General features: G+C 44.7%; 2 protein-coding genes across 4 annotated transcripts; one reads left to right on the top strand and one right to left on the bottom strand.

Annotated features, from left to right (window-relative positions):
• Positions 1-307: 307 nt before the first annotated feature.
• On the top strand, positions 308-10,270 carry nradd (neurotrophin receptor associated death domain). Its single transcript, XM_061288849.1, has 6 exons — positions 308-704; positions 7,424-7,556; positions 7,661-8,014; positions 8,732-8,930; positions 8,993-9,135; positions 9,216-10,270. Exons 1-6 carry the CDS (start codon positions 666-668, stop codon positions 9,527-9,529), a joined length of 1,182 nt encoding a protein of 393 aa, XP_061144833.1. The 5' UTR covers positions 308-665; the 3' UTR covers positions 9,530-10,270.
• Positions 9,586-26,447, bottom strand: setd2 (SET domain containing 2, histone lysine methyltransferase). Of its 3 annotated transcripts, none has more exons than XM_061288643.1 (22): positions 25,948-26,447; positions 24,651-24,773; positions 23,451-23,472; positions 19,512-23,245; positions 19,295-19,426; positions 19,086-19,214; positions 18,878-19,001; positions 18,734-18,811; positions 18,552-18,649; positions 18,080-18,212; positions 17,841-17,975; positions 17,637-17,765; positions 16,502-17,563; positions 16,336-16,384; positions 15,948-16,251; positions 15,096-15,864; positions 14,657-14,782; positions 14,188-14,324; positions 13,992-14,100; positions 12,963-13,037; positions 12,784-12,885; positions 9,586-12,494 (listed from the first exon to the last, which is right to left on the bottom strand). In XM_061288643.1, the coding sequence occupies exons 2-22, from the start codon at positions 24,677-24,679 to the stop codon at positions 12,333-12,335; spliced, it is 7,638 nt and encodes a 2,545-aa protein (XP_061144627.1). In that variant the 5' UTR covers positions 24,680-24,773; positions 25,948-26,447; the 3' UTR covers positions 9,586-12,332. The 3 variants fall into 3 exon arrangements, with proteins under 3 accessions (XP_061144627.1, XP_061144628.1, XP_061144626.1); XM_061288644.1 differs by lacking the exon at positions 24,651-24,773 and having other exon boundaries at positions 15,096-15,419; positions 15,555-15,864; XM_061288642.1 differs by lacking the exon at positions 24,651-24,773.
• Between the last annotated feature and the right edge of the window lie 252 nt (positions 26,448-26,699).

Raw genomic sequence — 26,699 nt, 5'->3', positions numbered from 1 at the left:
CTTCAAAACCATAGCTTGAAACCCTAGTTTGAAACTCTAACCCTAGTTTGAAACCCTAACCCTAGTTTCTATAAATGGATTTTTATTTATATTTTAATAAAAAGCTGCATTTATTGTAAACTTTCACGATGCGTTGATTAGTTTTCTTCACAGGATGAATGACGTATTCATCATATTTGGTGCTGGGAAAAAAAATATGAAAGACAAGCAGGAGAGCTGCAGCACAAACCACGCCCCCTTCAGGGATGCAGCCAATCAGCGGCGGCGTGTGATGTCTGAGGGCATGGGAGGAGAAAAATGTTTAAGCAGAGCTCGCAGCAGCTTTTCTCGCCTGTGCTGTGGAACAGCAGCAAGAAAGCGCTCATACACATGCACACACACGCACACACACACGGCCGCCGCATCCTGCAAGCTGAGACAAAAGAAACTTTGTGCCAGTCCCCCGAAAACTGACGATCCAGAAATGACCGATGGACTTTGAACGCGTCACTGTCTGTCTGAAAAGACAAGACGAGTGTTGTTGGACTATGAGCGAATTATTGATCTTCCCTACTAAAATAGTTGTTTTTGAAAACTTCACGTCCTTTTAAACACATTTTTTTGGATGAGACTCTGCTGCTTGGGGCTTTTTTCCCCATCGTTCATCATACAAAAAGTCCAAAAGGATGGCACCGTTTCTCATCTGCGGGGTGATTCTACTCAAAGTAAGAAAATAGTCATTACATTTGATAATAATACTTGTGTTGTTGTTTTTTCCCCACCCTGAATTTTAAAGGGCTTATTAAACGTGTTTTTCTACATTTTTGGTAGTTAGTAATAATCTCATAGTTGATCTCCAATAATGTATTTTTTTTTTTTCATGACGTGAGAAAAATCGTTACCGTTAACTGCATGGCACTTGAAGTTTCTCAGTCCTTTGTGGCACACTTCCTGCAAGCACACACACGCACACCACTAAAAGCCTGCTGGGGAGTTTTCATGCCGGAAAACTTTTTTTTTTTTTCCCCCTAGGGATAATGTAGTTCATCTGTGAAAAAGAAGAAGTGCCACATGACACTTTATTTTCCAACCCCAGACATCATAATTGGCAGCATTTAAAAATAAAGTAGTTTTATTCGTTATACTCATTAAAGTCATAAGAATGACGATTTACAAGGATAAATGAAGCTGTCACATGCGATCACATGTTCATATTGTTGTTATGAAATCTATTATAGTGTATAACGGAGGCTTATAGTAGCTAAAAGCGCCCGGGGCTTTTAGTATTGTCTGGACATGCTTCCTAATTTACAGGGATTTCTTTCTTTCACTTAGTAAAGCAGAATCAGCAAACGAGGTGCGCGTTCCAGACGGACGAATGTGTCTTTTTGAACGCGCTCCCCCTGGCGAAAATGCCGAAAAACACCCGAACAACGTGGAAAAATAGCATACATTATTTAAAAAAAAAAAAAAAGATTAGAAATACTATATACAAAAGCAAAACCAAAAAGTATTTTTCATTTCAAATTTTAGATGCTTTTTATCATCCCTTAAAGAGAATTTCAATTTACACGCCCCTGTAAATTATTTCTCTGATAGGCTCTTTACATTTCATTATAAACAATGAAAATGTGTAATGATAAAAAATTGTTAATAAAAATATGTTTTTGCTAAATTAACATAAAGATTACTCTTAATAACTAGATTGGGCCATATTACAAAATGGGTCGTGCTATATTTAGCCCTCAGACCATACTTTGCTCACCTCAATCCAAGAAGCAATTTTCAAATCTCTCCTTTTACCCTGCAGAACTGTTGCGGTTATTTCAACAAACTTCTAACCCGCTTTCAATTACAAACAAGGTGGTTGTAAACAACCCGGCTTTCTTATTGTTTCTTCGGGCATCTCACTGTGAAAAATGTGGCCTCACTTTCAGCATCTCGGCATCGCTGGGCTCTGGATATCCGGAGTAGAGTAATTATCCTTATTTTCTCCCACATTGTGGCCCGTATAAAATGTGTTGGGGGTTCTGGTAGTTGCTTTGTTACCACAGCATTTACATTAAGCAGAATTCCCCCACGTGGTGGAAGGGGGTGGATTGTAAATTGCAAGCACCCTTTCATGTCAGATGATGAGTTTGGTTTACTGTCAGTATTGCACAACCATGCGTTTTTTAATTTGTGCTCCATGACAGTAATCGGCACCCCCCCCCCCCCCAACTCCATTCCCAATCCAAGGCAAGCATTATGTGTTGAAAGATGCCTGTCTTGTTGTCATGATAGCGTAGCTCACGGGTCAATGTGCTCACGTGAAGGCCCGAGTGAGTGCATCCTTTTGTGTATTTATTTTCACGCAGATTAAATTAACTGCAGAGGCCGTCCGTCACGTGGGCATAAAAGGAGAGCTTTGACTCACTTCAAAGCACACGGAAAATGTTTCAGTAAGCTTGGCTGAAGTCTGCATGTGAGCATGTGTGTGTGTGTGTTGACTGAGTGACTCGGGCAGCCGTGCAAGTAGAGAAGCCCCCACATTGTAAGCCCCCCGCTCCTCGGTGGTCCGTCTATTCCCAGTGGGGACTCCCTTCAAATTGCAACTTTTTTATATCCTAATAGGAAAAAAAAAAAAGCAACTGCGACACCCATTGGCTACTTTTTCGACTGGGACTTTCTCGCCCTAAAGGCAAGCAGATAAGCGTCAGTGTGCTTGAATGCGTGCCCAGCCACTTTAAGCCTCCTTGAAATGTGCACACAAAGTCACAGCGGGACGTTTAATAGCAGTTCAGAGCTCGATTTGGATCTTTTTTAAGAAGTGGATTGTCAACTTGGAGCGATGGAGAGAAAAAAAAAACAACCTCTTGAATGTTACACTTAAAGTGCAACACAATCCGTTGAAAATGGATTTATGATGGTGACAGTTAACCTCTGGAATTGATTCATCATAAATATGAACAAATTGGTGGTTAGCTTTCCAGAATAGACATCATATGATGTTGGAGGACTTAGGAGACTTTTTATCTCTTCGGGCATATGATTCTACGATACAAATGGAAAAATGATACAAAATAATGTTGGCTCGTGAGTGAACGATGGGTTCAAAAGAACGAATCTTTTTAGTGAACGAGAGTGAACGAATCACATCTTCGTTCTTTTTTCGGTTCATATGACTTCAACCAGTAGGTGTCGGTAATGCCCATTGAAGCTGGTGCCACCTCGCCGTAAAACAAAACGAAGAAGAAAATGACGTCACTTCCTGTTAAAGTGAGGGAACGAATCCTGACTTTCCCGTTTGCGAACGAGTCAATGGCTTAACTGCCTTCCTTCCCGTGCATCAACGGATCAGTCAGTGAACGTGTTGCGTCTCCCTCCTGGCATGACATATGGAAGCCAGAATGTAGATTTACGATTTGCCAAGTAAAGAAAGAACCACTCACTGAAACACCACTTCTTTCATGCGCGTTTTCTCCAAGCTAACGGCTAACCACAGTGCATGAAGGAATGCGCCGTTATGCAACAACGGGGAGATAATGCTTCTCTTTGGGTCATCTTTAGAACACTTAATAGTTTTTAAATAACGTGTATGCATATATACGCCTAAATATTGCTATCCAATATATCTACTGCAATTTCACATTAGATTGCTGATTTGAAATGTACTTTTATTATTATTTCAATAAACATTAAAACCTGTTCAAACTTGTCTGGTGTTTTATTCCTTGTTTTTATTTTTGTTGGGCATGAAAACAAAAATCTGACATTTGGTTAACTGCTTTATATGACAATATAAGTGTTTTACGTTGAGTAATATGTGTTGGTGTCCCCCAAAATAAAGAGCAAGTAGTCAAATACACTATTGACATGTACAAAAAATGCATATAGTCCGTGTGACGTCACAGATCAAACAGCCAATCAGAAAGTGGGGGTGAGGGCGGGTGTGGCACATTTTACTTTCAGTTAAGCTTTGGCCATGATTTTTCCCTAATGAACTGGCCTGTTATTAGGTACACCTAAAAATGGCGGTGTACCTAATGGAGTGTCCAAGTGACGTCACAGATCAAACAGCCAATCAGAAAGTGGGGGTGAGGGCGGGTGTGGCACATTTCACTTTCAGTTAAGCTTTGGCCATGATTTTTCCCTAATGAACTGGCCTGTTATTAGGTACACCTAAAAATGGCGGTGTACCTAATGGAGTGTCCAAGTGACGTCACAGATCAAACAGCCAATCAGAAAGTGGGGGTGAGGGCGGGTGTGGCACTTTTCACTTTCAGTTAACCTTTGGCCATGATTTTTCCCTAATGAACTGGCCTGTTATTAGGTACACCTAAAAATGGCGGTGTACCTAATGAAGTGTCCAAGTGATGTCACAGAACAACCAGCCAATCAGAAAGTTACCCTCGTTAAACACACCTGCGTGAAAAGTTTTTGGTCATTTTCACGTTCTGAGGAGCTAAAAGTTTTCACGCAGGTGCACTTAACGAGGGAATCACACGGACACTCCATTAGGTACACCGCCATTTTCAAGTGTACTTAATAACAGGCCACTTTATTAGGGAAATATCATGGTCAAAGGTCACAGGTGTCAAGCTCTAGTCCTCGGGGCCGCATTCCAACATGTTATCCAAGATCCCCTCGTACCTAATAACAGGCCAGTTCATTAGGGAAAAATCATGGCCAACGCTTAAGTGAAAGTGAAAAGTGCCACACCCGCCCTCACCCCCACTTTCTGATTGGCTGTTTGATCTGTGACGTCACTTGGACACTCCATTAGGTACACCACCATTCTTAGGTGTACCTAATAACAGGCCAGTTCATTAGGGAAAAATCATGGCCAAAGCTTAACGGAAAGTGAAAAGTGCCACACCCGCCCTCACCCCCACTTTCTGATTGGCTGTTTGATCTATGACGTCACTTGGACACTCCATTAGGTACACCACCATTTTTAGGTGTACCTAATAACAGGCCAGTTCATTAGGGAAAAATCATGGCCAAAGCTTAACTGAAAGTGAAAAGTGCCACACCCGCCCTCACCCCCACTTTCTGATTGGCTGTTTGATCTGTGACGTCACTTGGACACTCCATTAGGTACACCACCATTTTTAGGTGTACCTAATAACAGGCCAGTTCATTAGGGAAAAATCATGGCCAAAGCTTAACGGAAAGTGAAAAGTGCCACACCCGCCCTCACCCCCACTTTCTGATTGGCTGTTTGATCTATGACGTCACTTGGACACTCCATTAGGTACACCACCATTTTTAGGTGTACCTAATAACAGGCCAGTTCATTAGGGAAAAATCATGGCCAAAGCTTAACTGAAAATGAAAAGTGCCACACCCGCCTTCACCCCCACTTTCTGATTGGCTGTTTGATCTGTGACGTCACTTGGACACTCCATTAGGTACACCACCATTTTCAAGTGTACCTAATAACAGGCCAGTTCATTAGGGAAAAATCATGGCCGAAGCTTAAGTGAAAAGTGCCACACCTGCCCTCACCCCCACTTTCTGATTGGCTGTTTGATCTGTGACGTCACACAGACTATATGCATTTTTTGTACGTGTCAAGAATGTGTATTTGACTACTTGCTCTTTATTTGGGGGGACACCAACACATATTACACAACGTAAAACACATACATATTGTCATATAAAGCAGTTAACCTAATGTCAGATTTATGTTTTCATGCCCAAAAAAATAAAACACCAGACAAGGTTTAACAGGTTTTAATGTTTACCCAACTTGAATTTGCCCATCATGTCTCATCTGCACATTAACAAGTGTTCTGCTCATCCCATGGTTGGAAAATCCCGCTGGTAAACATTAGCCGCCATTCCATTCATAAAGTGGATAATGGCTTAGTCACCAGTCTGCTGCACAGATGACTGCTTCGACTGTGGATGGACGCCATCTTTCATTGTGTGCTCATCAGCTCTGGCCCGATTCTGGCCTCCAGGCGGACTCAAACTCACTCAGGCGACATGAAACGTGTCAGCTCTCCGAACAGAGCCGTCATTTCCAAATATTTATCAAAGTTGAGATTTAACAGGAGTTGGGTCTGTTTTCTGTGCTCCAAACGCGGTCCCGGTGCGGCAAATCCAAACATCTTACTGGATTGTGCCGGATGCCGTGGCCCCTACGTCCTAATACGTCTGATCTGGGTTTTCAGATATCATCAGGCTCCTCTGAAAGGCCTGCACTCAGCCCGGCTGTTGTTTTTGGATCCAGGCAAGCCCCACCGATTCAAAACGCTTTCTCCAGTCATATCAGCTGGGTGCTTTTCTTTTTGGGGGGGGGATCACTGCCTTTGGGTCGTTTGCAGGTTCACGCACGTTGTTTGGCGTTTCTTCAAACTTCACAAAGAGAACCATCGGCGCCTTTTTACTTTTCACCCTTTAGTTGTTAGACGTCTGTTTGCTGTCGTCAGACTCCCTCCGGGGCAAGGCAGGCCAATCTGCTTTTAAATGTGTGCATGTTTAAGATGCCTGCAGATGGGGAGGAGGAGTGAAATAGTGAGCTTCATCCACACACCTGCAGGGCTCTCGGGGGTGGACTTCAAAGGTCTCGCTCTCCCCCAGCCAGACACTCACATGCTGGGCATCCGCGTGCAAGCGACACCCTCGCCTCAGGCTGGAAGATACCACCTCCCACGTCTTTCTCTGGAAAAATCACACAAAGTCAGCCATTGTCATTGGTCGGCTGTGAGCCGGAGGTGTCAAAGCTCTTCTTCCTTCTTTCTTTTTGTGGCTCCCCCCTCTTATTCTTCTCAGCGCTCCAAAGCCATCTGATTAAAGCCAGCCTCTGCTGTCAGGCGCCAAAGCCCAGTGCACAATCTGTTTGGAATGTCTGATCTATCCCTCATGTCATAACTCACGCTGGGCTCGCCATTACCCACTTGTAGATAAGGCCTCCGAGCACTTTAAGGGCCAAAATCATGGCAGATGGAAAGATTATGCAGGGGAGGAAAAAAAAAAAAAAAAATACCCTATTCTAGTCACCTACTGCCCTGATTTTTTTTTATTGGTCATGAGTGTGTCATTTCCCCACATGTGGAGCAAAATTAAAAAAAAGAGCATTTAAAAAAAAAAAAAAAAAACTATATCAAATTGATGAGCAAACAAAAAATGGGACTTCATTCAAATTCAACTTGTGGAGGCTGCCGATACCAGTCACCGATACTTTTTGTGTGTGCGGGGGGGGAGTGATACTCCAAGGCAGTAGGTGGCACTATACTGCAGCAAACATCACCAGAAAAAAAAGGTCTTCCCAATTACTTTGTTATTGTGGAGGATTACATTTTAGATTTAAATATCAGTACTCAGTATCGACGAGTCAAAGAATGAATCTATTCCTCAAATGATCACTTCTAAAACATTCCTTGTAAATCACAATGTCCTATGAATAGATGACCTCTCTTACATGAATTTTCTTGCAATGAATTTTTTTTTCCAGGTTATCTTTGGTGATGCTTGCACCAGCGGACAGTTGACTGAATCCGGCGAGTGTTGCAGTGTGTGTCCCGCGGGCTTTGGAGTAGCAGTGGAGTGTGGAAAAGAAGATACCAAATGCATACCATGCCCACAGGGTAAGCAATTATCTTCTAGAGTTACCCCACTAATACACAAGACCTGTCTAATTATTGCTTTTGTGTAAGAGGCACTAACGTCATGAGTGTGATTTTCCTCACAGGAACCTTCTCCTCCTCCGAAGACCTCAGCCGTTGCCTCCCATGCTCGCGGTGCCCGTCCGGCCTCCCGACGTCGGCTCCGTGTTCCCCCGACGAAGACACGCAATGCGAATGCGACGTCGGCTTCTTCTATTTCCGAGCCTACGGGTTATGTGCGCCTTGTTCCAAATGCAAGCGTGGCGAGGGGGCGGAGGAGCAGTGCGGCCCCAAGGGGGACACTCGGTGCCGACCGTGCGGCCCGGGAACCTTCTCTGAAGAGCACACTCATACCAAACCCTGCCACCGATGCACCCAGTGCACAGACAGCGAGGTGGAGATCCGAGCCTGCATACCTAACTCGGACACACTCTGCATGGGTAAGTCGTGAGGAAACGATGAGCGTGTTTTCAATCGGAAACGGGAACGATGTTTTGGAAAACAGTTTTCACATGTACGTTCCAAAGCGCTGACGCCGTGTGAAGGAACGGCCAAAACGACAGTTTCCATCACTTGAAACGAGTGTCACGGAAATGGCCTTGGAGAGATAAAAAGAATTGGAAAGTAGTGGGAGGGCTTCAGAGGAAAAACACACACATGTGGTCAACATCTGAATCCACACCTCACCAGAACTGCACAATGTCCAAAGCAAGAAGCAACAGCAGTGAAGAAAAGAGCAACAGTGAAGCGCTTGGAGGTTAACTGCTCCAAAAAAAAAAATTGAGATGTTGGGCTTCCAAATGACTACGCTGGGAGTAAGGTCATACGTACATATGTCGTGACTCTTTGACCTGCCGGGGGTCACCACAGTAGCTGGCGGCCTTTGAGCCTAAAATAGCCAAACCACAGGAGGGAGACAGAAGCTGGGGAAAAGCGGCAATGGAAGGTTTTTAACCCTCAGGGGAGCTTGACATCAACCGATATTGACTCTGGTTGGTTCAAGTGACAGACTCACTATTAACATCTTGATTGAAAGTGTATTATGGACATCTGCCCCCTGGTGGCCAAGACGCACATAACAGAAACAGTGAAAGGGAATTAAAATTCAGATTGTCTTCAGGCCTCTATTAACACAAGTCCCAAAACTCTCTTGCCAGATAAAAAGCTGCACATTATCTCCCGAGAAACTACGAGCTTGTCAGGAGTGGAGAACGTCACACCGGGCGGAGAAGGTTTTGCCCCGGTGACGCCCAAGTACACCCCGGAGGATGAGAACGGCAACAACAACATCCTGGCCTACGTGTCCGTGCTAGCCGCGGTGGTCCTGGGTCTCCTCGTTTACGTGGCTTACAAGTGGTAAGTTCTCATCGGAGACGGGCCGGTTTGCTTCTACGACAGATTTTCAATGCTCATTGCAGCTGGAGATCGTGTAAGCAGAAGGCGGCCCTGTCCAAGGCACGTGCGGCCGAGCTGGGAGCGTCTCCAGAGGGAGAGAAGCTTCAAAGTGACAGCGGAGTTTTTCTTGACTCGCAGAGCCTTCAAGACAATCAGCCCTCCAAAGGTGTGACTTGCTGTCTGGCGCTGAAGGCATTAGAGAAAAGGCTTCATGCGTTATTTTGCCCCGCCTCCTTCCAACCGCAGGTACAAAGAGGGACAGCAAGCAGGACGCCCGCCTGTACGTCAACCTGCCGCCCCAGAGACAGGAAGAGGTAGAGCGCCTCCTGCAGGAAGGGACCGGCCGTGGCTGGCAGCATCTGGGCCAGGCGCTGGGGTACGAAACGGAACAGCTGGACCTGTTTGGGCACGGCGAGGCCCCCGCGCACACGCTACTCTCCAACTGGGCCCAGAAAGAAGGCTCCACTCTGGGAGTGCTGTGCTCGGCGTTGGCTCGCATCGAGAGGCCCGACGTGGTCTCGGGTCTAAACTGCCCCGCGCAAGGCGTCTCGGTAGTGTGACCCGGTACCCGATTTTCCTGGACAGGAAAAAAAGTATTATTTCCACAAAAATACCATTTTATCTCCACAAGTGCCTTCATCAGCCAAATCCTAATAATCAGTCCAGTGGTCTATGAACTCTTTTTTTTTTTTTGTATCACTTATAATAACATCCACAGGCCACACAACATATCTACAATCAGGACAGATAATGTGGACAATTGATTTATTTGTGATATTCTAGGGATTTTTTTTTTGAGGCTATTTTAAGTCTTGGCCTTTAAAAGATTTGTAGTCAATGATTAGAATTTCTCACAAAGTCTGAAAACTAGTTTGCATGCATAAAGAGGATCACTGTTGACATAAAACACTTAAAATGTTCTTATCTGTGCGTGACCATGTTTTATTGTTTTTTGTTCATTGTTGGTATTTCTTCAAAAGGAGAAAATATTAGGAATGAGGCAGTTTAACATTTCTTTGAGCTCTTCCTCGCTGTGATTGTAAATACCCGCAGCGCGGTTCACATTATGAGAATTGATGAAATGGGATTACATTACGACTGAACATTTTTTCCCTTTTCACTTTCTGTATTTATTTTATTACCATTTCGAGTTTGAATCCTCCCACACTACTCTTGTCTGCGTATGCAACGTCAGTCGGTCATTTTTTTAATTCATGTACGGTATTGTTTTGTGTATATAGTTCATCTTACTGTGCCTTTTTGTTTGGTGTCATTTAATGAATAAATAATTTGTAATAATATTTAACGCTTGTTTTTTTTAAAAACTGTAAATGTAAGTGAAGTATAAGCAATACAAATTAGATTTAAAATGCTGCAATTCAGTCTTTGAGATATTAATTCAGCAATATTTTTTTGGGATTTGTAGAAATCATGTTGAACTAGTTTGAAAAATAATTTAACTTTTCCCCCCCTCAATAATTCCAAACCTGAGAAAATGAAGCTTCACATTTACTTCCTGAACCAGTTGCATTTTTTTTTACCCTTCTACATAGCACTCACATTTCAATAAAGATATTTAAAAAATGGCAAGTCAGTGTACTTTAAGACCAATGTTGAGCAGAGAGTGCCATCTAGAGGAGTAAAAAAAAAAAGAATACAAAAACTGCTTCATGAAGCAACTTTGAAGCTTCATTTTCCCACTACTTGAAGTCAGTCTTGCGACTTAAGGACTGGTTCTCGGTACCGGCAAAGACTGTTGATGACTTTGTTTGGACATGACCTTTGACCTCAAGTTACCAAATATATTTCTTTTTCTATTGTTGCTAGAGCTCTTGTAATAATAAGCAGGTGTCCAATCTAATACTTGCAGGTGAATCAACAGGCCCAGTAAGGTTGAGTGACTTTGTTTCGATTGCTGGCTTTAGAGTTAGTCTCTTTTTGGCACTTGCTGAATATTTCAGTGTTTTGTTCTTGTCCTTCAGCCAGCAGCTTCTCCTTCATTTGCTTTGCTGACCTTCTTGGATATGAGAAAGTGATTGTTGAGTTGGCCTTCAGCCTGCAATCCTGGACTCTGTCAGTCACTCTCATTTGATGGATTACATAGTGAGGAGGGGTTGGGTTAAATCCAGACCTTTATGGACTGTGCTGCCTCATAGCAAGGGGCTTAAGTGCATCAGAACATTTCCTATCCAAAGAGAACCCTGAGGGGGGAAGAGTGGGTTTTTAATAAAGCTGTAATAAAAAAAGTGGAGAAAAGTTTCACACAGCTACAATCTGTTAATGATCTTTTTTCCTTTCGCTTCCAAAAAACCAACCCTTTTATACTCATATTATTTAGTCTAAGTCTATTCATTAATTTATTCATAGAATAGGTTAATAATTCATAGCATATGATAACTTATAATATATTATAAATCTCAACAAAATGTGTACAAAAGAAACTGTTTTATTTTCTTTTAAAATGTTTGTACACTCGGTATGACAATGTGCTTCCACAATACTTACAGTTGAGTAGGGTGAAAATTACTTTGTACAATTTAAAAAAAAAAAAAAAAAAAAAAAAAATTGTCGCCCTACATTGACAAGAGCCAGCAAGGATAAGAAGTCATGATGTAAGTAAGGATCGAGCTGGTCACTTGTGGCTCCTGCATACATATTTGGTAATAATATAACATATTTACACTTGAGAACCATGAAATGATAGTCATTTTACAAAGTTTGCTGTTAATTTAAACATTCCCAAAACTACTATTTAATATATTAACAATTAATGCAACAGGCTGCGATGGTTTGTGAGACAATAAAGGGATGAGGGGGGGGGGGTGTTGAATAAAAAGGCCGAGTTCCTTCGTTAAAAACTCACGTGGATCAGTTAAAACTGCAATGCTACACTCTTCTGTGTGAGTCCAGGTAGAAGAGGAAGTGGATGAGGAGGGGGGTGGCACATCAAACTTAGCAATCAAACCGTGCTCCCGACGTCGTAACCGACGACTAAAAAAGACGCAATGAACGAGATATGGATGACCAGCACACATCGCGGACCCCGGAGTGGACCCAAGCGGCTCTCAAAAGTCCCGCAGGCGTTTTGACGAGTGGAAGCTTAGACCTCCGCGGATAAAAAGCAGCACCAGAAAATGAAGCAGACTGTTCATTGATCCATCTTCAACAGTGGAAAGTGTCAAAGGAACAAAAAACGTTGGCTTGTTCTTGATTCACAGCCGTATAAAAAAACCACAAAAATGAAATAAAAGGCAAAGTCGGTTCTTGGGGATTGTATGGGGAACCCCTGTCTTGTCTTCAATGGAGGATCATAAATAAAGCGTAGGTGGGTGGGGGGGTGGGGGGTTAGGCAAACGCGTGCGCTCAGTAGACGTCCGTGTCCTCCTTGGGTTTATAGACGGCACCGAACCTCTGCATGTACTTCTTAATGTACTCCTTGGTCTTGTGCTTGACGTTTTCGTTGCAGTCTAGGTCCTCGGGGTTGGTGCACGCCTTGAGTTCTTTGTTCATGACGCCGTGGGTTAGCTGTCGGGCAAAAGGAGAACGCGGTAGTAGGCGGGAGCGGCTCGGGCGATAGAAAAAAAATAATAATGGCCAGCGTGACCACCATTGCTCGGACTCCAGCTTGTTTTTTTCCTTTGGACTTTCATTGAGATTGAATTGTTTAAGGGCAATTTACATGCGTTAGTTTTTTTTTTTTAATGTCCGCCACAAGTGAGATCTTTTTTTTTTTTTTTTAAATCATTTACAGGTACTCATGTTTTAACAATTGATTTCTTTCCCCCAAATAATAACTAAACCTGTTCAATCTTACCTTTCTTGCCAGATGTTTGAAGTCTTCCGTGTTGCTGATGCGGCCATGTTTGCAATCCGGCTTCCGATAAGGATTCAAACATTGCACGATAAACTGGGACATCTGAGTAAGAAAAACGCACACGTGTTAAAAAAAGTGACACGACAGGCAAAAGCAAGCAAATAGGAGCGGATGCCTACCTCTTTACGGAATGTCTCTTTACTTTTTTTCGCCAATTCGCTGGAAGTGTCTGCTTCAGCTGTTTTGGTTGAGAACTGTTTATAAAAAAAAAAAAATTAAAAAAAAAAACATTTAATACTATTCTTCATTTGTTCAGGGATATATATTGCTCCATGCAACAGTCTTTAAAGGTGTAATTTGAACTTCCTTCAGGCCTTTTCTCAGCTGCACCGAGTGATGTTACGACCGCAGAAGAGGTTAAAAAGTAGTAGTGCTGTAGTGGCCATCTATAATTAAAATCTCAAATAAACATGGCAGCCGGCAGCTCCAAAAGTGGCCATGGAAGTTAGCCGGGGCATCAAACAGCACCTGACGAAGCATGAGACCACCCCCTCAGAACTTCAAAATCACCGTGACCACCACTCAGACAATAACGACAGCTGAGGCGCCAAGTGTGATGATTTAAAATAAAAAATAAAAAAACAAGTTGTTTATAATAGGACCAACATGTGTCACATCTTCAAATGCTGTGACATGAAATCTATGTGCATCTCAGTTTATTTTCACCCTCCGAGCCAAAAACATTTAAGAGAGCGCCACCAAAAAACAACAACGACGACTTCTGGCTCGTCCAGATGCTTCTCATGATCCTCGGCGGTGATAGAAGTGAAGAAGAGGAAACAAATGAGGCGGTGGAAGACCAGAAAAGCAAATCTCATCCTCACTTTATGACCCTTAGCCCCGGGGGACATGCAGCACAGCGACGGGACAAGGTTTAGCGACCGTCTTTGTCTTTGAGAGACAAATATGCCAAGAGGAGGAGCTCATTAAAGCGGCTGGAGACGATGGCGCGATGACGTTTGTTCCCGTCCATAAAGCACAGCTGAAAGTAATCACCAGTGCACCATCTTCAATGGCCCCAAACAACAAACGCTATAATCATGTTTCCCATCCAACCTCGAAACTTTCTGGAAAGCGAATGAAATAGCGTCCTGAAAAAAAGGAAGATTTTTTTTTTTTTTTGCACAGACGTTCATCCAAACACTCACCTTGGAAGGATTTTCATCATAAGTGGGTGTGCCCAGATCCATCTCGGAGTCATGGTCCAGATTGGTTTCGCTGCTTCCATCCCAGGTTGGAGGATCCCACTGAGTTTGCCTAAAAGAAAAAAAAGAAAGAAATACAGGAAAATGAATAACAACACTTTCAAATATGGATACACTGTGAAAAGACATTACAAGTCACCTTGTGGTAATGTGGTAATAGTAGATTTTTCCTTCGGGGTCCCGTGCCACTTTCCAGTTAGGGGGTAGGATGATGGTTTTGGGTTTTGGGGGAGAGGGAGGAGGCAGATCTATCACATTGTTGGGTACGATCATTTCCTAGAGGAAAGAAACAGCGGTCTAATTTACTTCCTGTAATTACTGCTTAGCCTGCCGTGGAAAAGGAGACTCATCACAATAATCATCATACAAGAAATATTATACATGAGGCATTGTGGTTTGAAGTCTTCCATGACTTCATACTAGTCTTGATAGGAATTTAGATGTACACTTCCCCCTTGTGACCAAAGTAGCTTACTACCAAGTTTGGGTTTTTTTTTGGCTTGAATTATTTTGGGTAATGTGACCCAACTGCTCATTTGTTGTGTCGACGCCCTAGATAGAAAAATATAGACGAGAACAGGAGTTGTGAATTAAGGTGGCCTTATTACCTGCTGGACCGTTTGAGAGGTAACGATGGTGGTGACTGTGCCACCCTGCTGCACCACCACGCCCTGCTGATGGCCGGGATACACAGTCTGGCCATGCAAGTAGCTGGCCGAGGGGTCAGAATACGCCTGCAAAAGAGCATCAAATAAAAACGGACTTAAAAATAGCCCAATCGATCCTGGTTTAAATTTGGAATAAATTAAATTATTATTCAAATAAATGATGCTTTTCAATCTAAATAGGCTTTAATGAATAGATGGATCAGAGACAGTGGAATCACAAACAAGCAATATCTACCACCTAGTGGCGAATAGTGTTATTACAACTCCAAACTGATCATGTATGATAGAGTCTAATTGTCAAAAATGATGGACTATTCCAAGAGTGGACACCTGGGGTCTAACCCGGTTGAGAACCTTTGCACTGTGACGACGAGCCCACCTGTATGACTGGTGTGTTGGTCTGAGGGTACGCGGTGGGGATGCTGTAGATGGTTTGGCACGGCTGGCCTTGGTAGTAGATGGCCGTTTGGGTGGCGGCGCCCTGCGCCGGGGCCGAGGCGTACTGCTGCGCCGGCTGCGTCTGCACCGTCACTGCCTGCTGGGTGGCGGGGTCCCACAGAGTGGCGTAGCCCTGCTGGCTCTGGACCTGGGGTGTCGTCTGGGCGGGCACGGAGAGGACAGACACTCTCGAGTCCTGGGCGGCGTCAGCGGGCTGGGCAAACTGCTGGGTGTCTGCAGGCGTGTGGTTGGCCGTGGTGATGTGCTGAGAGATAGTGGAAACAGGAGTGGCTTGTGAAGTGGATGAAGGTGAGGGAAGCCCAAGCTCTGAGACAAGTCTTTGGGGAGGAGTCTGCTCATAGGTCATGTTGGGGTCAGCTGTAGGGGTGGGTAGTAGTACTTTGCCTGCGTTGGGGTTGGTGGGGTCCACAAATGTATGGAGAGGGTAACCAGGTGGGTAGGTGATGAAGCCAGAAGTGGAGGCATAGGCCAAGGCGGGGTCATAGGTCATAGGTTGGAGCTGCTGCTGCTGCTGCTGCTGCTGTTGCTGCTGCTGCTGCTGCTGCTGCTGCTGCTGCTGAAGTTGCTGTTGCTGCTTCTGGGCTTCCCGCTGAGCAACCTCCTGCTCAAACAGCTTCCTGCGTTCCTCCGTGGACAACTTGTTGCGCTCTTTGCTGCCAACTCCTCTCGGTGTCTTGGACGGGTCAAACCTGAAACGATCCGCACGACAAAACAACACTGCTCGACATCCGAGGAAAGTGGGTCAAACGCTCCCGATGGCGGTAAGTCTTACCGGTCCTCGGTGCGCCGGCTGCTCCGCTCATAAGAGGAAGGCGGAGATGTGGACCGTCGCCGCCGTCTCTCAGTGCTGCGCGGTGTTTTGTCTCGATCGCGCTCCCTGTCACGATCTCGGTCTCTGTCCCGGTCCCGATCCCTTTCTCTCTCCCAATCCCTGTCTCGCTCCCTGTCCCTGTCCCTTTCCCAATCCCGGTCATGGTCTCTGTCCCTGTCGCGATCCTTTTCACGCTCCCTTTCACGCTCTCGACTACCGGAGGTGTTGCGCGGGGTCAAAGTTGTGTCACGGTCTCGACTGCGATCTGTTTCGGGACATCGCGCTTGATATTAATCACACTAAATAAAACAATTGTCAAAATGATGGAAGAGCTGTAAAATGCACTTACCATTGGCTTCCTTTTCTACCTGACTCTTCTTTGGTATTCTGTACACCTCCTGAAAGACAAGAAGATAGGTTGATGTCTGGCCATACCGACACAGGTGACGTGGTTGGAAATTCGAACACTGAAATTGAACCTTGGAACGCGTTTGTGTGACTCTGAGCTCGCTCACCTTGAGATCCTTCCAGCTTTCCAACAGCCTGGCCGCCATGCTGCCAATGTCCAAAGCACTGACTTGGGGTTCTTGACTCCGCTCGCTCTCCACATCAGAAACGCCTTCCTCTTCATCCTGAGAAGGCGTTTCTATGGCTGATGGATCTGTCGGTACTGGTGCGTCTTCAGCGGGCAAACTGACCTCGGGGGTGTCAGAGCTTGGCGGAGCGACGGGTACGGGTTCATCCAGTTGGGCCTCTGGGCCAGGAGGAGGATTTTCAGCCTCCGGTGGTTCTGTCTTGACCACGACTGTCTCTTCTACGAGCTGCTCAGTTGGAGCCTGAGAAATATCCATTTGAACGGACTCGATGTTTGGGTCCTGAATCTCAACTGTAGGCTGGTCACCTTCCACTTCGCTCATTTGTGTTGGTTCCTGGATGGTGAGATCTTCTCCACTAGGTTTGTCAGAAACCTCAAGTTCCTTCTTGGGTTCATCCACGTCCACTTTGACCTCAGAGGGGTTCTCCTCCAACACAATTTGGTCTTTGACCTCTTCAACAGGAATTTGTTCCAGACTTTCCGAAGCTATTTCTGTCTCTTCCTGTTCCTGCACTTTGACGTCTTTCATCTCCTCTTCTGGAGCTTCTTTCACGACAACAGCAGCTTCGATGACAGCGTCTACTTTATGTTGTCTGTCATCAGCCAGCGTACTTTGAGCAGATTCTTCCTCTTCATCATCATCTTCCTCCTCCTCCTCCTCTTCCTCATCCTTGCCATCAGACGCTTTGCTGGCATCAGAGAGCGCACTGTCCAGACTGTTTTCACTGATGATTTTAAGGCGGCGGTCCACAGCAGGCTTGGAAGGGTCTCTGTCAGATTCTGGTCCCAATTTGGCGGAAGAACCATCAGGGGTGTTGAGGGGGGTCTGAGCACGGGAAGTGTTCTCACTGGAGTAACCGTCGATCTCCGTGGGCTGAGGGAGTGTTTTGGTTTGGGCCCATCGCTGAATGAAGGTTAGAACTTTACTCTCTTCCAGCATGTTCTTAGTGGAGATGGGTAAGACAGCCAAGGTCTTCATAATCTGGAGACAAATGGATTTTGCATTTGAAAACCGTCACCAATGAATTCACGAGAAGACTGCAATGATTTCTCACCTCGGATTGCAGTTTGATGTTATTGGCACTGTTGCCCTTTGCTTCTGAAATCTCCACCATAAAAATCCAAAGCAAAGACAAGCCGTGATGATCCAAGAACTGTTTCAAGCATGACGGATTCTGCGTATCCTGCACGGCACAAACACCCGACGATGTAAAGCAATTTGCATTTTGGATATTCACATGGTTTTAATGTTGATTTACATATATGAGCTTGAGACAGGTGAGTTTCTGCTCCATGTTTTCCACGCGGACCATAAGCCTGCACAGAGACACCACTTGTTTCCCATCATAGAGCCCTTCCCCGTTCTCTAGTAACGCCTCCAGCTCCTCGTCAACCTAGACAACAACAGGGATGATTGATGGTAAGTGAAAATGATTTTCCATTTGTCCAAATGATCTGAAAAGAAGAAAAAAAATTTTTCCACAAAATCTCAACTGACTGTGGTGAGAGCATTCTTCCGAGGACGGTCTTTCTTCATCTTCCCTCCAGCCGCACGGACGCTGACTCTGTTCTCCCCTCCCAGGAAACCCCTGCAGCTGAGAGCTCCGCAAAAGCACTTCTGGGCTTCTTTCCTAAAATAGAAGAAAATGAAAGTTAGACATAGAAATACTTACGAACGCCTATACTCATGACCTTTTCGAGATACAAACTCTTGATTTTTTTTTGCATCCAAATAGATAGATAGATAAATAAATAAATAAATAAATAATAAATGAATAATAGAACAGTTGTTTTAGTTTTCTGTATGTTTTACACTGTCCGGCACGCATTATTGGCTTTTACATTGATTCCTATGGAAAACGTTCCTTGGGCTTACAAACCCTTCCACTTACAAACCAGACCAATTAAGTTCCTAAGTGGAGGTATTGCTGGACTGTATGATTTGACACATAAATAAAAAGAAGCAATACCCGTATCGTTGAAACTGGTAGTCAAACGTCAGCTCCGTTCCTGCACTGACCGCCTTGGTGGTGAAGAACCCGACTCGAAGCTGACCGTTGACTGTCCACTGAAACGAGATGAAAATCAATCATTAGCAAAGAAACATGTTAACAGAACAGTATTAGTTAACTAGTTCGGGTGGTGGATGAACCTTTTGGGTCTCACAGTTGGGCTCGCAGCTGTGATTCATAAAGCGAGAGCAATTGCCTTTCAGTGTTGCGTCGATGATCTGGAAAGACAACGACGGTCAAGAATTTCTCATTAACACGAAAACATGTAATAAACTTAATCTTACCTCGTTATTTTTTAGCGCCATAAAATAGTAGTGAATGTTCTTGTTGCGTGCGTATTCTTTGACTCGATTTTTGAACTCTTTATGGTCCAACACTTCCCCGCAGTATTCAAGCACAAAGGTATTCCTGCGAGAGAATCAAAACGTATGTCAAGATCACCCGAGACTTTCCACGATCCAGAGGACACCTCGATATGAATTAAATCCTCACGATGGCAGGTCCTTAGCTGCACGAAGACCCCAACCCTTCTCTTCGGTGAGGATGACTTCAAAGTCAGCGTGCTGCTTCATTTGAAAGCGTCGATTTGAGCAATAGTGTCCATTCAGGCACCTCGACGAGCTACGGTCAAACAAATTGTCTTAAAACCTTTCGAGTTCTCTCTCTCGAGCTTTCTCAAACGCCGCCAGAGTTGAACTTACCATTCGATCATCAGGAGACGATTTAAACAGTCGTCGCCGCACGCCAGCATTCCCCTTAAGCGGTCCTGTTTGGGCAATATGGGGCACTCGCACTGCATCCTCTTGATGTCGCGATGAGATTTGCTCTTCTTTCTACAAACATTGCAAAAAAAACAACGTTTGAAACCGAAACAAAAAAAAAGTCTGAAACTGACGGTTTGAATTTGTGACATCTTACCGTTCGGTTAGGTACAGATTTTCTTCAATGAGGTCAAAATAAGGGGGCATCTTCTTTGCCCTGGCAAATTCTTTCCACCGGCCGGTGTCTTGAAAGTGCTGCAGAGTGAGTGATGGACGGACCACCTCGTCTTTGACTTGAGTTTCTTTCGACTCTTCAGTATCCCCTTGACGTTCCTTCTTGGCGGTAGGTCCAGCCTCTGCTTCATTGTCCGAATCGGACTCGATCTCCGGTCGTCTTTTCTTGGGAGGGCCCCTGCTCCTGAGAGTCCTTAAGCTGTCCTCCCTTGGAGGGTCAGGCACGACTGGGCCCTTGCTGTTGCTGCTTATTTCGTGAGCTTGTACAAAACCCAAAGACGCCCCTAGAGGTCCACTCAGGTCAACAGTCGTTTTGATTTGATCGGATGGTTTCGCCCGGCAGTAATCGTCATGGTCACTGGTGAGTGAGTCCGGGTGGATTTCACCTGCGAGATCCTGATAAACATGGAGGTAGGGTGTTTCGCTTATCTGCCTGTCTGAGGTTTGGTGGTTCCAAGAGATATTGTGGTGTCCATGTTGCTGTGGACTAGGAAAGCTTTCGGAAACTTTAGATTGCGGTAACAATGGTCCATGACTGCTGTCTGGTTGTTGATATGTACTACTGGGCTGTTCCGGCTGGGAAAACCCCCAGCTTGGGTTGAATCCACGCCCGTCGTTGACGCTGGCGGCAGAATGTTGGTAATGCGCGAGCATCAGTTCACCAGTGTTGGTAACGTACCGCTGGCCTCGCAATTGGTCGTAATGTCCGGAACCGACAAGGCTGAAATTACTCATACCTTGGTGGACATTGGGAGGACAAGTCACATACTGCTGCGAGACAGCACTCGCGTTGGATCCTTCTAAGTGACTTGTGCTGTCAATCATATTACTTTGGGATTGACAAAGAGCACCGGAGCGGTACGAACTACCCTCGAGTCTTTGTTGAGAGCGGACTTGATATTGGACTCCGTGACTATTCGCATTTGTCACTTCATGACTAAGATGGGATTCGGAGATTAACAGACTGCAGGAGGACGATCCAGTGTCACGTGCGTCACTTGTTACGGTCGAATTCTTCGGCACGACGACTACAGAATGCAGTCGTCTTATTGCCTCATCGCAATCAGAGTCGTAGTCGGAATTGTCACTATCACTGACCTCGCTCTGTCCTCCGCCGGCTTCGTGAGTGGCGAATGTATTTTTCGATTCATTCTTGGGGGTATTCTCTTCAGATTTCTCTTGAACATTCCCATTCCAGCTCTCCATTTTTGTAGCCTGCGTTGCATCATTGTCGCACAGAGAATGTTCGAAGTTTGTTCTCGGAGCACGGTCGGTGAAACCGCCTCGTAAAGACTCGCCTCGATCGTAACTATCTGCCTGCTTTGGCTTTTCCATCTCCTGCCAAGGTATGGAAGACCTTTCGGATTCATGCGGGGCTTGTATCATTTCGATTTGATCTTGGGAGAATCCACATTTTTTCACACAGATTGTCTGCTGAGACTCTTCACTCCCTGGCCCATTCTGCCCAACGATATCCCACCGGGACTTTCTCGTAGAACTGCTCTGTTTCGCATTGTTCTCACTTGTACACAATTGCTCCGATTGCAGTTGTACGTTCGTTTGAGCTAGCTCAGAGGCCATGGCAACGTGACACGCATCTTCCGTCGGTCGACAGGTCTGAGTATCAGATGCGGCAGCTATGTTCATTTTATTAGGTAGAGGCGTTGAACCTTGAGTAGAGTCGACGTGTTTCACATCTATACTGCACTCGATAACGTCCCAACTACTGAATATACTTTCAGTTGGGGCATTCAAAGCAGAAAGACAATCCTTCACATTGTTTACCGTTTCAAGAGAGACATTGACATGCGCCATTGAGCTTTTAGCTAGCGCAATTTCTTTCTCCGCCTCGAGACTTGATTTTGGTCCGTCCAATCTGTTACATTGCGTCTCACTCAACTCGCTAACCTGGTGGTCATCTTGAGTTCTCTTTTGAAAACCATTTTTTTCCTGGTCACCGAGCAAACTTGGTTTTGTGGTAGTTTCAAATTTTGATTCGTCATTGGGGGTCTGATATTGGTCTTCCGATTGTCTGTTAAGCGCGTTGGTTTCCTCTGACGATCTGGAGCAAGCGTTGGGTTTAGAGTCCAACAGACTCATTTCCTCTTTTTTGCACGAGGTGGCCTGTGATTTCTTCCTTTGATCAACCTCGTTGTCGCTGAAGCCGCCTTTCAGGCGATTTTCACATTCTTGTTTTTCGCTATCCACATGTTGAGCGGAAGAATTGGATTTGCTGTTGGTGTCTTGTGCGTGATGGGTGTTAGTTTTATAATTTCTGGTTTCTACACCAGGGGAGCATTTGCGCTGGGGGTCAGAGTTTGCCTGTCGCTTTGACGTAGTCCTTTCTGACACTGAAGATGTTTGACCTCTTTTCGCTGACTCCGACGAAAGCGGCAAATCTGTAGATTTCGATGCTTTGTCCGATTTAGAGTAGGACGAGGACTTTGAATAGGTGGATGATCGACTGGAGTCGCTTGTCCTTGTCCTCGTCTTGCGGTGGTCATCTTCAGAGTCAGAACTGTCGCGGGTTCTGTCGTTGCGAGAACGAGATCGCCGTCGGTCCCTTCGTGGGGAACTCCGGTACGATCTGCGATCGGACTCATGGTAATAAGACCTTTCCGAGCGGGAGCCTCTATCCCCCCTCAATCTTTCTGATCTTGGGTGGGATGAACTGTTTCGAGTGCCTCGAGATTTGGATCTTGATCTCGACCTTGATCTGGATCTCCTGCGATCTTTGTTTGATCGCAGCGAACGCGACGATGTGTATCGAGAATCCCGGTCCGATTTTGTATAGCTAGATGATCTTTCGTGATTCTCGGATCGTTTCAATGAACTTTTCTCCTTTTCTGCCCCTCGGGACCGAGACGGAGATCTTTTTGTTACGGTTTTGCTACCGCTTTCTGAATTTGTTTTACTTTTGGTGTCGACTGATTTGCGTCTGGAAGACATCGGGACTGGATCTTCAGGCTCAGTTCGCCTGTCAGTTTGCGACCTGGTTTTCCTTTTGTATACATTTTTATCCTGCTCATTACTGGAATTCTCTTCGTCTTTTCCTGAGGATGCAGCAGGTTTGTCGACACTTGATACGGTCCGGCTGTCAGAGGACTGATGGTTGGAATCCTCAGAAGAGCAGACACTTACAGGATTCTGATGTTGCAAAGATGGCAAATTGGTTTCGCTGTTATTTGGTTTCTGCAAAACCAGCAAATTAGAGGTGGGCGTCTCCTCCCGAAAAATAGACGTTAGTTTTTCTCTCGTCACGGACACACTGAGTATTTGCTTCTTGAAATGCATCTTTGCCAAGTCTATTTTCAGTTTAGCAGCAAAGTTCGGGACTTGGGAAGAAGTCTGCTCCGTTGGAATGGGAACTGCTTGAACCTGGTTTTGTTCATTTTTACCGTCAAAAGCTTTGTCGACGTTGGGCTGTGATGAGGCAGCGGGAGCTTCAGTGTCAGACTTTTCAGGGCTGGAAGGGACCACGAAAATGCTGTGCAGTGGCTTCTTGGTTTGCGCGAAGCTGAAGGACACTTTCTGACGACTCTGATCCTCCAGGTTGACCTTCATCTTGGTCCCTTTAGGCAAGAGATGGTTGGACAGCATAACTCTAGGAGATAGGCTTTTGATGAGAGCTGCCTTAGAAAGGCCCTCCACCTTTACCTAAAAACCAACAGAGGGACAGACGCGAGCTATAACTGTTTGAAATTGATCATTTCAGATGATAAAAAGTTGCAGTGATAAGAATTTCTTAAAGTGATCCTCAAATGGTGGTTCCTGGACCCATTTTGGGTGGATCACAGACATATTTTGATATTTTAAGAACTTTTATGAGATAGGTTCCAGGGTGAAATTCAAATGTACTTACCGAGGCTCCGCTTCCTTCGTCTCTGAGATACATGGCAAGAGCACGGAGACACACACACAAAAAAAAAAAGCGATTTCATTAGTACACTGTACACAGGAGCAGAGGCATTGCATTATTGTAAAAACTGAACAGACATTGTTGGCCAATCTACATTGGAGGCCAAATTTTGGCGTAAGATAAAAGACTATATTACTAGAAGCGAACCAACCACGAGCGCAGCAATTGATATTATTTTTGCACGTTTTAGAGAAGCATAATTCCGTTAACTCAGCTAAGCACAAAAAAGTGGTGGAACTCGTCTGAGAAACAACAAGACTTATATGCAACTGTCACCTAGAGAGACGGCCTCGCTTCAAGAACGCTTTCACTGCCTTCAAAGAGATGATATCCTTTTATTTGTACCACACGGGGAAATTCCAGTATGCAAAAAAAAACAACGTCCATCAACACGCAGTGAGAATATGCAACCACAGTTTAGAAGCTATAAGAACCAACACAAGCTCAATTGTTTGCAACAGCCTACTCAATCCTTAATTTGCATACTATTAAGATAGTGGCAAGTGGCTAACTGACAACATGAAGATGTTCAACATACAAAAGGGACTCCAATTCATTAGCTTACGTTGCTTTTGTTCTCATTTGGCTGATAATTGTGCAGGAGTGCTTTCCTTGGGCCAAGCTCAATAAGTGTGCTTGGTATCTGGGTCATTTGATCCTTCAGGATTTTTTTCCCCACCAATTGCCAATGCAGCATTCAAGACGATACACTCATTAAAAAATGGGGCACTGAATGACTACAATTGTGAACAGATCACAACAGAGCTGGACACCTAGAAGACATTGGGCTATCCGATAGTCCTCTCCACTATCCAAAAATAAAAATGAAGTTATCAAATGATGGAAGTCACTCCCCTGGACGAGTTGCTGAGACTTCATTTAACCACACGAGGTGCTTTGAGATTGCACAATTAACGGCCACCATACAAGCTAACACCTTCGGGTGACCTTCAGCAAAATTTGCTCCGATTTGTCTATATTTTAGTTCTTGATGAATCATAATCCAATCAAGTCCCAAACCTAAAGAATCCAAATTGAATCAGGAGGTTCTCAACAACGCCCTGCCCTAGTGACGTCCACATTTTGTTTTTCAAACTAAACACCTCGCTCACAGTGACGTCTATGATGTCTGCCATCTAATACCTGATTTCTGACTTGAGCAGAGAGTCCATTGAGAAACTCGTCTAGGATTAGTGGGCCTGCGGACGTTGCTTGGCCAAGAATAATCCAAATCAGAGAAACGAACCCTCCAAAGTGACGCCACACCTGGCAAAAAGAAAGATAGGTTTGCAATCAACTGTGGTGTGTCCAGAAGAGCTAACAATAAGTCCAACGAGCTTTTTGCCTTATCAAACAGAGTTAGCATGTAGGCAGAGCACATGCTGTTGACCGTTGGGTTTGTCTGACTTCCACTGAAGCCTTCTCTCGAGATGATTATCAATTTCTGCAGAGAGCAAAGCAGTTGCACACTTTCATGCAGGCCTCCTCTATTACGCTTGCTTTTATTCAGTGTGGTTGTGGCTTGGCATCACAACAAAAATAAACAAGATTTGTCCATAGACTGAATCAGAAAGATGAAAAATAAGGACAGCACTGCAGTTGGCAAAGCGAAGCAGCTGCCACTAGAATGTCAAAAATAATGCTACATAACTCATTATCATATGAAAATAATATATTGTATCACTACAGTGGCTGTGAGGAAGCATTTGCAATGAGCGAGGAGGCTCAATGGCCTGGTGCGGGAAGCTTAGGTGCAGCCCAACATGCATGGCCTTTTAAAAGCCAGTTCCTGTTCATTTTCAAAGCTAGTCTGGAATGTACAAGACAATTCATTCATTTCCACTTGATTTTGCTCAGAGAGATTAACTTTACCATACCTTAAGTGCGATTACTTAACGGGCAATCATAACCATATCACCGTAATAGATAACGTTCTCCCGATTACAAAACTGCCCAAACCAATGACGCTAACTTGTGTAAGCTAACATTAGCTGCGATATGATAATTTTGCTTACTTTCGTTCAAATATAACCATTAAATTCGAACATGTTTATTTGGAAAAGCGATCTGTGTATGTGTGTTTGACATAGCCGAAGAATGGCACAATCGATTGTCTTTCAGTGCCGGAAAGGCTAATCTTGGGCGAGCATTAGCGGCTAACTAGGTTACATGTAACCAGCAGCATGGAAGCTAACATCACCGTTTGCGACCCTTGTTCTTCATATAGTTTGATTTTAAAGCATTACGTGGCGAATAATTTGCAGAATAGTGTCAAAATTGTGTTATAAACAGACGTACACCCTCATTTCATGAAAGCGTCCATCCGGCATCAGAAGCATGCTAGCAGGGGGGAGGGTTTGTCTTAGCTTACTTGCGTGTATGGTTCGCTTAAATCGACACAACGTAAGAAAACCAATGCTATCTTTCGTGTGGTACTCACTTTAAAAAGTGTTTCAAGTCAAGAGACTCTTCCATCTTCAAAATTCCCAAGACGGTGTCCTTCGCCGAACATCAATCCCCAATGCGTGCCCGGCGTCAAATCGGTCCGGGGTTGACGGAGGTGATGGTCGGCTGACGCTCTGCTGCTCGGTGGCTTCGCTGCGCCTCAATGTTGTGCTATCCAACTAGCATTAGCTCACACTTGTGAGTACACTTACTTACCGTAGTGCCTATCCACAGTAATTGCGTCCACAACGATATTAGGCCCTCACGTTATGCCTCGACCTATCCGACGCTCCGATCCACTTGAAACAGACAAAATAAGACGAGAAACATGCCTGCTATTTACATTTTCCTCTGCGGCATTTGACGTGTCTTGTTGCGGCGACGTCACATGATGCACGGACACAGCTGGCCTGGTTTGGACTGGCGTCAGTCAACACGGAATAGTAAATCGTGTAACAGTGGCCCCGGTTCAACAATGTGGGTCGGGCATATCAAATATGTGCGCGGAAACAAATTTGTGCATTGTGTGTTTTGTCCACTTTTAAACTCACAGTAGAGATAGTTATCAGAGGTTGTAAAAATGATCAACTAAATTACTGTAGAAGGAGTTCCAGATTCTACACAAAATCCTTTTGTCTGGGAATTTATATATATACGACAACGACCCAAAAGCATCAAAGCAAGTCAATAATAGAGTAGCTTCAGAAAAAAAACCCTAGGACTCAACTCAACAGAGATTTAACATAA

The sequence above is a fragment of the Syngnathus typhle genome, linkage group LG10, assembly GCF_033458585.1.
Source record: "Syngnathus typhle isolate RoL2023-S1 ecotype Sweden linkage group LG10, RoL_Styp_1.0, whole genome shotgun sequence".
NCBI classification, from domain to species: Eukaryota; Metazoa; Chordata; class Actinopteri; order Syngnathiformes; family Syngnathidae; genus Syngnathus; species Syngnathus typhle.
Note: the sequence above shows the minus strand (reverse complement) of the source record. Positions and strands in the feature narration are given on the sequence as shown.

What these genes read in the sequence shown, in the direction of transcription:
- nradd (XM_061288849.1), top strand. Translation starts at nt 666, where the DNA reads ATGGCACCGTTTCTCATCTGCGGGGTGATTCTACTCAAA. An exon ending in GCGGGGTGATTCTACTCAAA is followed by an intron (nt 705 to 7,423) that starts GTAAGAAAATAG and finishes TTTTTTTTCCAG; the next exon opens with GTTATCTTTGGTGATGCTTG. An exon ending in ATGCATACCATGCCCACAGG is followed by an intron (nt 7,557 to 7,660) that starts GTAAGCAATTAT and finishes TTTTCCTCACAG; the next exon opens with GAACCTTCTCCTCCTCCGAA.
- setd2 (XM_061288642.1), bottom strand. Translation starts at nt 25,982, where the DNA reads ATGGAAGAGTCTCTTGACTTGAAACACTTTTTAAA. An exon ending in CCAACACACCAGTCATACAG is followed by an intron (nt 14,783 to 15,095) that starts GTGGGCTCGTCG and finishes GCTCTTTTGCAG; the next exon opens with GCGTATTCTGACCCCTCGGC. An exon ending in AAGAGACATTCCGTAAAGAG is followed by an intron (nt 12,886 to 12,962) that starts GTAGGCATCCGC and finishes TTTCTTACTCAG; the next exon opens with ATGTCCCAGTTTATCGTGCA.